General features: G+C 46.4%; 1 protein-coding gene across 1 annotated transcript in view; it reads right to left on the reverse strand.

Annotated features, from left to right (window-relative positions):
- Positions 1–4305: 4305 nt before the first annotated feature.
- LOC116945960 (plasminogen-like) overlaps positions 4306–12581 on the reverse strand; it is a 77836-nt gene continuing 69560 nt past the window's right edge. Inside the window, exon 13 of the mRNA XM_076069636.1 lies at positions 4306–7322. Coding sequence (XP_075925751.1) covers positions 7236–7322 — 87 coding nt within the window. The 3' untranslated portion in view covers positions 4306–7235. The remainder of the gene's footprint in view (positions 7323–12581) is intronic.

The raw sequence follows: 12581 nt of genomic DNA on the forward strand, positions 1-12581 counted from the left end.
ACACCAGCGACGATAATCTGAACCAGTCCAGGGCCTCCTCTTGGTCGACTGAGTCTCAAATTAGCACCTGGTGTGGTGTGTAAACATCATCACGAGGGAGACAAAGGCGGCCATGTGTGGTGCTAGCCACCCACCCTTTTCGCGTGGCGTGCTGATCTTGGTACGTGCTAGCTAACCGCAATTTCCCCCAAAAGCCCGCTAAGGCTAAACGGGGGATCTCTGTCTTGTTTATGCATTAACCATGTGCATACAATACATTACCCTGCGTTCGTTTGTCCACGCGATTTAGGAATCCCATTGAGTACGTGAACATCCCAATGAAGCCTATGTAACATTCCCCCTGCGATGCGAAGGTAACTTAAGGATGCCTGCAATTATGTTTTGCATGTTAATACGTTTGTGTTCAAGTGAGAAAGTTTCAACAAGTGCATATCACCTCCTGTGATGGTGGATGATGAGAAGCACGAATGCGCATGGGTAGAGGATTGAAAAAATGAGCGTGAGGAGTGCACCGACGCATGCAGAGATGCAGGCTCGGGATCGCACTTGAGGCTGGACAAAAACAGGAGGCCACGTGGGTTAGAGGGACACGCACACGGGATTTAAATGCGTCACGTTTAACTTGAGATGAAATCATCGCACTCGGGCAGAAACACGGCCCGCGACAAACTTTACTCATTGGCTGTGTGGGATGGTGGCGGGTTTAACGACACAATATATATTTACGCGATCTAAACCACACAAAAACTGTATTGTGGAATATATTGCTCGCGAAAGCCTTCGCGTTAAAATGGGGATGATGGTTTGGCGAGAGAATAATTGCAGAATGCAAGCCGAAGGAGGGAATGAGACGGAGCGAATGAAATCAACTTATTCCCAGATGCCCGGTGGATTGTTACATCGTAGGAGCACGAGAGACGGTGGGCGGCCTTCATCCAGCAGTGGATTGACCGTGCCTGATAATAATGAGGAATATATCAAAGTCTGTTTCTGTCATTATTAAATCATTTACTGGGCCATGATATCGTTACCCGAATGGAGCGATGTTTGCCAGCAGCATTTGTTTAAACAAAGGTAAACTCTTAAGCAGGCTTATGGAAAATGTGTTTACGTTTGGGTCACATCAAACCCTGTTCTGTGTATTTAATGCTCAGCGGGAAGCCCGCCGAGATGCAACAATCGCACATTTCTTCAAATTAGTTTATTCACAATTCTATGAGTTTGAAACAAATTGTTGCACCAAAATAATAAAAAAAATACAACAATACATTAGGCGAGGCACTCTGCCGTGGTGTGGTGGTTGGCGCACCGCACTCAAAGCGGCCGGTATTTACAGTCTGTTGAACTTTTTCCCCACCGTACCGAACCAAACCGTGTTCAATTGGGAGGTGCGGGGGTGGACAACAAAACTAAACACAAAAATTTGCTTTAAAGAATTGCGTTTTCAATCTCGATTTAAAAGTGCATAGCTCACATCGGAACGCCAGCAGCTGCGCTGAGCAAGCGATTGCGGGGCCCAACACCTTCACCACGGTAACGAGGCGCAATTATGTTTAAAAGTAGGACCGTGAAGCAAGCGCAAATGGGCGCGCGCAAAGTGTCAGTTTGACATTTGCGTTGTGACGGGGGCCAGAGTGGCACCGCGTGCACATGTTGCGATGGTGACGTCTCCACGTGTTTCGGCAGAAGGGGGCGCGTGCATTCGCAGGCGGAAGTTGCGAACCTGGTTACGGGAACCAGGGGCGTCACAGTGGCGAACAGATGTTAACTTCCTCGCCCGGTATACAGGAGGTCGTGGGTTCGAACCCGACCCCTGACACCTGCTGTATATTTGGAGTGTGCGTGTTCTCCCCATGGTCGTGTGGATTTTTCTCCGAGTCCTCTGGGTTTTCCCTCCACATTGAGAAACGTGCGTTTATTGTATTTGGCTGCTATAAATTTCCACACGATTAGCCAAAAGTGCTACACGTAGCTCAGTTGGCCTTATCTGGTAAAATAACAAAAAAATGTATATATATAGTTTTTAGGCGTATGTGTGGTATAATTTTGAAACGTAGCACATTTCACACATATCTCCATTGTAAATAGTAGAATGGATAAGCAACGCTTTTTGCAAATTGGGTGAATTATCGGGTTATGGGTCATTTATGTTCCTTTAATTTTTACCTCGTTTGCTTAAGCTACATAAAAGCTTCCAAATGACAGCACATTCATTGAAATTCGTGGAGCAGTCTCGGGGTAATTCTCCAGACAAACACATGCAGATTGGCTACTTATTATGTAGGATGCCAACAATCTATGACAGCGCATGATACATTTTGCACGATGTTCCTGTCCTGCGCTGAACGGGCCGCATTGTGCTCATGGAGTGTTCTTGCCGATAACACACCAGTAAACCCAGCAGTATTTGTTTAACGTGCCTGACGCGACTGATGAGACGAACAACTGCTCCAGACTTTTATTGTTCAAACGAACGCTGCTGCTGCTGTAAAACTAAAAAGATTGGTTCAGAAAGCGCACAGACAGGAGGACCATCACCGACCCTTGCCTATTATGCCAGTGTCCACATTCCACCCACGATAGCACGTAATATATTTTGTTTATTTATTTTGCATGAGCCCCGTCATATATTTTTTATGTATTTCATGAGAGCACCTTCCTTACAGCCTCCCACTCAGCCCCACTCCAAACTTTCAAATCAAATGTAATGGGAAAACTCGGGAGAATGAAAAAAGATGCCAGCGTTAATATTTCACGACGCCAGAGAAGGGTGGAGGTAATCAAAACACCTATTTTGATTACCTCCACCACCTCCTGCCCCTCACACACCTTATGAATGCATTTGTACTTTTCTACATTTATATAAGCGGTTGGTTTAAACGACGCTATTTCCACTGCGATCAACTTACATTTTATTTGGCCTGAAAACTACTCGCCAAACATTTGATTAATTTTCAATAGCATTTTCGAATTGGAAAACATTGTTGGCAAGGTACAGACTAATAAACAATGACGACATTCAACACATTCGTCAATAACACTGTGGCCTTAAAAATTATAAAACAAAAATCTAATGGACGTATCGAGCAATGGCCCCACTTCACAGAGAACAATGAGGCCGTGTTTGTGCGCTGATTTGTACAAAAAACCAGGTTATTATAGCCATCACAGTGGCATCAGATGCCAGCGCGTGGTGCGTGGTATGGCCATTGTCAATTGCATCAGAGCGCACAAATGTCAGATACATTCTTTCATATGACAAATAACATCATTGTTGTTGTGACAAATGTGACATCCCTCATACAAGAAAAAAAGACTTGAACCAGACGAGACATTGCCGCGTTTTACTCTTACGCACACATGCACGGCCCTTTTGTCAATCCACTGCTGGACGAGAGCTTCCAGCGCGCCGTGGGGGTTGTTTGACCGCACTTCAAAACGCTGGGCAGTGTGCAGGTAGACAGGGAGCGTTATCCATCATGCGAACTCCAGTCGTTCTCGCAGCTGATTTTGGCTGACCATCGACGGTCAACTCATCGCGCGCTTTCAGATGCGCTTCTGCGACCGCATAGAACGCTCTCCCTTCTGATATTAGGAAGCCACTGGAGCTATGCACTTTGAGATATAGACTGCAAACTCATTTCTTTAGAATTGCTTTTTGTGTTTAGTTTGTTGTCCTTCATCCAAACCTCCGATAAGCACAGTTAGCTACGTACGGTGCGAAAGAAGATCAACGTACATACGTAAAAACAAAAAAAAAACCTCTCTTCGATTCTTGCGTATGACAATATGTTCAAGAGCTAAATGCCAATGTCGAGGTCTGCTAGCCATGACGAGAGGGCTTTAGCAGAAAGTGTAGTTTGCTACTCCTCCGTTGACAGCGTTGGCTGAAGGTATCCCTCGATTTTACGAATATTTGGTTTTAGCAAAATTTCGCGTTACCATCTGCAACAGCGTCACGGTGTCCCGACAGTGCAACAGTGACGCCTCCAGGTCACCTGTCCAGTCATTCCAACATGCAGCAGATCGTTTAGTTAATTCCTTCAAAAAAGTTAATTTTGTTTTAAATTTACTATTATTCAATCGTTTTAATATTCATGTTCTTTATTATTATTTGTGTATTGTGAAAAGTGATATAGGTGTAAATATTAATGACTGTCCAAAACACATCCCTTATTTTTGCATTAAATTAATGGGAAAAGCCATTCCAATTTACGAAACTTCGCTTTACGTTTTTGGATTGTATGGCCACATTCGCACCTGTGGCTTGTCTTTCCTTTTTGATTCATGAAGGAGACGTGCGCATTGGCCTGTTGATATTTTAATGCGATTGATTGGTTACATCATCAGTGTCTTCGATGAATGTCAAAGGCAGGGAGGGAGGTGTGATGTCCGGGTCTCGATTGAGGTGTTTATTCTGTACGTCTGCATTGTTACACTTTGTTCATATCTGGGTGAAGATCTAGGATGGTGACAGCGCGATTCCAGGAGAGGGATTGGGACTTGAGTCGGTGGCGAGGTACATTGCTGAGATCTTAGTTCATGGGAAGGTTGTCGTTGGCAAGAAAACCTGTAAATTCCCTTGCACTTTTCATGCCAGACCCGGGAGCCAAGGGATTGCTGTCGGCTTCAGCATTCCAGTTATGCGGGCATTGATTCATTTAATTGTGGATGTAACAGTATGTTGTACGAGCTCCTAGACCAGAATGGAGTGCAATACTCCGCCACTGAGCAAATTAGTGATAAGGTGGCGGTTTGGAGCACATCAACCTTTCTGGCATCAGGGACCGGTTTCGTGGAAGACAATTTTTTTCACGAGCCGGGGGGGGGGGGGGGGGGTCATCATTGGGTCTTTCCCCATTTTCAAAGAAGCTCTCCAGCGACGTTTGTTTTTTACTCATTTTGGCTACTAGGGGTTAGCTTGTGGACTTACCAACACTGTGACTGAGACAAGTGCGCAGTGCGGGAAAGACGGAAGTGGTAAATTATAAAATAATGGGGGCGGGCCACGCGCGGATTCACCGCTCTCACCTCCTGCTGTGCGGCCCGGTTCTTAACAGGCCATGGACCGGTGCCGGTCCATGGCCCGGGGGTTGGGGACCCCTCAACTAAGGCATGCTAGGCCATTATTTCAAGTTTCTGTAGCAGGGCGATACTTCATTTTTTTTTAGTTCACAGATCTGTTTTTTGGTGGGGTTTCAACCTCAGGCTTCTATGCATGACAACTCGTAGACATCTTGGAGTGGGGTCAATGCGCTACCGCAGAAGGACCCGTCAAGTACAGTATATAAGAACAGTACAACAACACTATACTGCTACGTAGGTTTCTGCGGTTCTGCTTCAGTCCTCCCAGCACGAAATATCGGCCATCGTGCCGAACACATGGTACAAGATGAAGACACATCGGAGGGCTAATGCAACGCTCTTCCCTCCCATTCATGAATTTGCTAATTGACGTAAGGTCACGTGTGAGTTGAGGCTGCTTTTGCATAGGCTTGATGTGCGGGGCGCTTAAGCAGATGTAAACGGATGTCTTGCGAGCGGTGCACATGTTGGAATACGTGCAGGAAGAGGCACCGGAAATTAAATTGTGGACGCGCCGTGCATCTTGATGATGATCACAGTAACACCACGCATCGCCATAAAATCCCAAGGATACTGCCAAGCACAGCCTTCAAACAAACAGCTATAGGGACCAGACCGCTTTTTATTTTTTTTGTTGCAAGGATGAGGATATTAAATTTTAATGAGCGAGATCCACAGGCTTTGAAAAAAAATGGCAGCGATCCAGGAAAATGCACATTTTAAAAGCACATCCCGTCACGCTGTGTCCCGCAAGATTTCGATAAGGGTTGCATTTTCTTGGTCGCGTTATTTTGTTTCGCGTCTAATTTGATGAGGGTTTCATTTAATGAGCACAAATAGCTGCAAGGCCCATTATCTACACTGTGATGTACGCCACTGATACCGTGTGCCTGTGTGACAAAGCATGCACAGGAGAAAGAAAAAAAAACACTGCAAAATTCATCATCGTGATTTAATTCCATCATTCCTGATGTTTTAATGTTGCACATTAGGTGTCCATTTGGGGCAGGTTCCTAAATATTGGCCGATTTTCTTTCTTAAGCTGATATTTTAACGTAGGGTTTTCTTTTTTACATTTGTTATTTGTTTTACGACAGAAGGGCATTACTGAAAGGATCTTGTTTTTGCTCCAAATGTCGGTTGGACTTTTGGGTGTACTCTCTGAAAAACCCTATCTCACACTCTTCAAATGTTGAACATGCAACAATAAACAGCATGGTTTAATGCCTCCATGCTCTGGAAGGACATGCCCTGCAGCTGCTGTTAAGAGATAAATTATTTATTTTAAAGCCTTAATCACCCCACTATTAAAAAAAGAAAACACTCATTATATATCTAACTTGAAGCACAGTTGAAGCTTTGATAATTAATGCGGACGATTGTTTTGAAATAGAAAGGACAATTACGATAAGTTTGGCTTTGCAGTTGTCAACAATTGCACATACAACTGTGTACATTTTCGCAGTTTTAGCTCTCAGATGTGTTTGTCAGATGGCACCATGTGTGTTCAGCACGAGGTTTGACGTTTCGCTCCACATGCTGGGAGCTTATGAATTCAAGAACTAAATTCAGAAAATGAATGCAGTTCCCGAATAAGCGAAAACGTCGGACATTGTACCAAACAGCGCTCAGTACAATCCAAAAACAACGCATGGAATAGCTACAATTGCAGATAATGCAGTTTGTGGTAATACACATCTCAATAGACAAAGACAGAGGCTACAAAAAAACATGTGTTATTGCTTCAGGGTTAAGCCAGCCAACTTTGACAATGCATTAGCCTAGACTCACCACACAGCAGGTAACTCATAAAGAATTTTGGTCTTCCCGAATTTTTTTCAAAAAACATTATTTTACGCGCAGTATTTGCCACCGTATAACTCAGACAAGAAAAGAAAGTGGCGCGTTTCACTTTTGCATAATAGCCACTGATCAGACACGGGCAGGCCTGCACAAGAGCCAGCACACTGAACGAAACCATTACCAATTGCTCATTTAGCGCGACATGACACGGCACAAAACGTGCGAAAGAAAACAATCCGTGGCCTGGACACCACACAACTGTATTGCTTCCATCCACGATGAGAGATTATTGATGTCGTTGCGGAGTGATCATCCTGGATGGCGCCGTCCCGTCTCGCCCAGCCTGCTCAGAGGCCAAGCCAAGGGTTGCAGAGGACAGCATCGTTCCAGTCGCTGCCCATCTTCTCTCGGATCCAGTCGGTGTAGTGCGAGATCTGACCCGCAGAGGGAACGCACATTTTGCCCAAGACTAAGTTGGTGTCTGCATCTGTGATCCCACCCTCGCCACGCAAAAAGGTTCGCAATAATTGCTTAACAAGTTAATCACTTTCCTTTGAACTTTTTACTCTGCTCACCCAAAACCTTTCGGCCCTTCCGCTTTTATCAGCAGACATGCATTGAACTCGATTGAAGGGGTAGATCCATTATTTATTTGCCTGAAGGTTAGGTGCCAGGCTGCCCCACATGCAGATGCGTATGTGTGTAGGCGAACTTGATCCCACCACAATGCAATCTGAAGGTGTTTTTCAATGACAGTTTTTGATGGTTGTAAACAGATATTTACATTACATACCTATCGGCCTTGAAAGTTTAGTATTGTTGGATAGTGGAAATACAAACTGTTATGGCCTTGATAATTCTATTACCTGTTTTTTTTATTAACTGACATCGTATTCAGCTGCTGCCTGCTGGTACAAAACCTTTCAGGAGCTTTTTCTGTTATTTGTTTAGGTCGTGGAGTCTTTGTATAAAGGGCAGACGTGCTGGCGGGTGTATGTACAATGGTAAATGTATCGACAGGTTCACATCGACCTATGCATTAATTTTTCATTACGACAGCAGACGCTTACACCAAATAAAACCACGAAGAGACCAAGCCCAATTTTTATACGGGCGTACAGCATGTCAGGTTATCTGGGAGATGTTTTTTTTTGTTCGTCAGTTGCTGACCATCATCAATTATATCTGGGGGAGGGGGAGGCGGTGGGGGAACATGTTCCTTGTGAGCTCTCAACATTGTAAGACAGTGGTTCTCACATATTTGACCTTGTGCCCCATTCACCCTTGTGTCGGCACAGCCTTTACCAATGAAAACACGCGTGCAGGGCACAGTTGTCTTGCTCACGTGCAGTATTTTAGCCCAGGCTGGGTGTAATGTGAAAGGTCTGAGCAATCGGTGGCGGATATTTTTGTAAACTTTTAATCTTTTTCCATGTGTTACACTATAATATATAAAACGCCATTTATTCATCCAGGAAAACCTCACTGAGTCTCAGCTCTCTTTTCCAGGGCACCTGCCGTGGGATATTTCACCATTTCCACGAATTAGCATTTGGCTTCATGTGGGAGGAGAACACACTCCACGGAGAACAAAGAAGCACATATGAGAGACCTAACACATTTAAAGCTCTACACAGATAGATTAAATTGTTTACTGCACTGCCATATCATGTGCAACCTAGCAGCCGAAGCCATCTACAGCTGGTATTTCTGGGCAGAGTCCACATCTAAGCACTAAGCAGGCTCAAATTAAACTGGGCGCATTCAGGGTGATTTGGCCTAGGCCACGCAAATCACTTCTGCACACTTCCCCTTAAGCGAGGGAAGAGGGTTTATCTCTGGGTTGCCTCGGGGATTTCAATTGTTTTCTTGCACATGGCAACACGTTCAGGAGCTAAAAGGCAATTTTGAGGTCTGCGGGCCACGAGAGGGCTTCAGGAGAGAGAGTCCGTGCAGTTTTGCCAGTCCTCTGTTGAAGAAGCGCAGACTACGGTGGCTTACCATGCGATCCGAAGAATTGGATCGCATGGCCACAATCGCACCGCTGTGACTACAGCAAACGCCACACACCGTCTGAGTAGCGGGTCCAGAGAGCGACGAGGCCTCGAGAGTGCTAGGGAAGCCGAGGTCGACCGCGCAAACCCTCTTGTCACGGTGACAAGTGACGCGAAGCGACCTCGGTGTTTATGGCGCCGTTTTTTTTTGTCCGTTGGGTCACCTTTGCGCGTGATAACTCGGCGTCGTGAAAATTGCTCGCGTTTCGCCACTGCCGCCGCCGTATAGCTAAGACGACGATGTGCTGCTCCACGCAAGATGCGACCTTCGCTCGTCGGATTGAATTAGAATCGGAGATTGCTGGGGCACTTTGACATGGATGTCCTTGCGAGAAAAGAAAGGGTGAAGAAGAAGAAATATGTAAAAAATTTAACGAGACGTTTTTATTTTAATGCGTACACACCAACGTGAATACAAATGTGCACGCGCTATGTGTGTACGGTGAAATGTTTTCGCAGCCAACCGTGCGAATTGGGGGGTTCGGCGGAAGGACTACACACACACAAAAAGCTATTCTAACGAAATGAGTTTTCGAACTGGATGATGATTTAAAAGTGCCATAGCTCCAGTGGCTTGCTAATATCGGATGGAAGAGCGTTCCAGACGGCCGCACAAGCGCACCCAAAGGCGAGCGCCGCGTTGCCAGAGAGATACAGAGAGTGTGAGGGAGAAAGAGAGGGAGAGACATCCTCCAACCGGATCGCGTCGCACGGCTGGGGGAAACGACCTGCAGCACTCTGAACTCTGCGGCCGCCGCAATCACGGAGGGGTCAATCACTCCCCAGAGGCGAGGCGGAGTGAGTGGGAGACGCCTGCGAGGGGCTGCGCACGGCGCGACGTCACTCGCTGCGGCTGTGGTGCCACGAGTAGCCAGGTCGTGGAGCCGCTGTGTGCGGTGATTGGCATTTCTTTGGCGCATATGAAAATGAAGCCATTAAGGTGTTAGTTATTTTATTATTATTATCATGCAGGGCCCTTAACGAATGTGCAATGGGGGTGTGTGGGGGGGGGGCAGTGGGAATTTGATTATGTTGTATTCTATATTTAATTTCTAATTAACCGCCGACGATTATTGAATTGGTTAATTGACTCGTTCGGTTTTACGGGTTATTCCAGTCTGCGTGAGCGCGATAAATTTCTCCGCATGCACAGAGCGCTATCCCAGCCTCCCAGCCCTCCAGCCCTCCAGCAACGCCACATTGTGCCCGAATAGAGAACTCAAGGCTCATGAGCACGTAACGCAAGTGTATAAACGCTCGGTTGAAAACCAACATGTTCATTCAAATCTCAGATTAGTCACGATTCATGAACGTTCGCTAAAAGCAAGGAGCCCTAACAAAGGGGGGTCGTCATGCGCCCCCTGTACCCCGCGCTTTGCCACTCTCGTGAGCGTCCTCCCCGGACACGGACTCCGCCGCCGCTGCATGCTGTGTGCCTCATTAGTATCAGAACATTGCTTTGAGGATAAGTTAAGTTTCAGCTGGTACACAGTAATACTCATTACTCGCATCCCCCCCGCCCCCCCCCCCTTCTCTGTCTTGTTAGCGAATGAACAATACTGATGATTAAAGTAACAACGACCAACAAAAAAAAACCCGGAAGGATATTTATACTCGTGCCAAAAGTTTTTTTGCGATTTTTGGTGCTCTCTGGTCAGACAGGATAGCTCGCGTGACTCGGTGCTGCGGTAATGCTGCCCCTAAATTGGTTCTGCCGTCGATATCGCCTGCAGGTAGCCCAGTCGTGTCCCTGAAGGGCCAGGCTTTGAGCTCTCACTCCAACCTGCACAGCAGTGGCGTTGCAATGCGGTCGAGAGTGGAGCTGTCTTTTACAGGGAATACCCCTCCCCCAAATAAGCCCCCCTCCACCCCCCCCGCCCCCATTTTTGTTCGTAAAACAACTTTTTTTTATTGAACCGATATAACAAAAAAACATTAGATGTTCACTTATGGGAAATACACGGACGTAATGAAGGTCCGTGATGAACGTTTTATGAATTTAAAACTCATTCTATGTTGAACACTCCTTTCTTTAGAGCTGATTTTAGCGTGCGGTGCGTGGTCTTTCCCGACCCGCACCTCCGATGAGCACGGTTGGCTACGTACGGTGTGCGGAAGAGGTTCAACATGCACACGCATGACACCAACGAGGTTCAACATGCACACGCATGACACCAACGAGGTTCAACATGCACACGTGTGACACCAACGAGGTTCAACATGCACACGTGTGACACCGACGAGGTTCAACATGCACACGCATGACACCTACGAGGTTCAACATGCACACGCGTGACACCAACGAGGTTAAACATGCACACACGTGACACCAACGAGGTTCAACATGCACACGTGTGACACCGACGAGGTTCAACATGCACACGCATGACACCGACGAGGTTCAACATGCACACGCATGACACCTACGAGGTTCAACATGCACACGTGTGACACCGACGAGGTTCAACATGCACACACGTGACACCAACGAGGTTCAACATGCACATACGTGACACTGACGAGGTTCAACATGCACACGTGTGACACCGACGAGGTTCAACATGCACACGCGTGACACCGACGAGGTTCAACATGCACACGCGTGACACCGAAGAGGTTCAACATGCACACGCGTGACATCGAAGACGCTCTGCCGTTCTGCGAGCTCGTGAATTTATCAGCATCGGGCAAGAGGTGGATTGTTTTTCCTTTCCCATACGTACGTTGTCAGGTGGCAGAATCCCTCCCGCAAAACATTACAACGCTCGACCTTGCCAACGACTGAGAGGAGCACGGGTGGGAGAACGTCATCAGGCACCGTAGGACAGCCAGGAAATGGGCACCCCCCCCCCCCCCCCTCAGAGTTTTACCGCTTCGGCCCTTTCAAGGATGGCCTACACTGGCAGCATTTTGAAAATGACACCGCACTACAGGATCCCACAATCATATTGTTACCGTGGCACTGACGAATTCCTCCCCTGTGATCAAACGCTGGCCCTGGTCCTGCGTTGATGCAAGTGCAGGGAAAAGCAATGGGACCGTGTTTAAAAATAGATAAATGTTTTTGACATTTCCAACAACGATTTCCTAAACTTTGCCATCATTTCAGTCAAGTTATATATACACGAGTCGTTACTTTGTGGATGTCACTCGATTATGGACACACATGAATGTACTGGCAAGGTTAGAGATGCTGGCGTTTTGGTGTATAATGAATCATTGATGATAATTTATTTCATTGTGTAGGAAATAAAAATTCACACGCATTCTTAATGTAGTACGCTGATAAACATGGGGGCGAATAAAAGCGTGTATATTATTGAAATAAACCATTGGGAATCTATCTCCTTAATTGCCAAATCGCTGAACGTTAAAGTGTTGCATTTACAATGTTGTTCTCAAGCGTTCTTTCGGGTTGGAGTTTCTGAATGCGGAATCAGAATTATTATTTCGCCTGGAAGAATCTGGTGAGGGTACTTTTGCCTACTCACCCCACACGACGTGCCGAATCGACGGTATTGCACCAAACCTATACTTGCCGGGTAGACAGATACGGGGGGGGGGTGACATAGATTCATACTGAAGGAATCTGATGAGCTATAAAGCTCCTTTTCACACATGTTCAGGAGGGGCGGGTCA

The sequence above is a fragment of the Petromyzon marinus genome, chromosome 25, assembly GCF_048934315.1.
Source record: "Petromyzon marinus isolate PM22_M1 ecotype Great Lakes invasive population chromosome 25, UKy_Petmar_22M1.pri1.0, whole genome shotgun sequence".
In the NCBI taxonomy this organism is placed as follows: domain Eukaryota; kingdom Metazoa; phylum Chordata; class Hyperoartia; order Petromyzontiformes; family Petromyzontidae; genus Petromyzon; species Petromyzon marinus.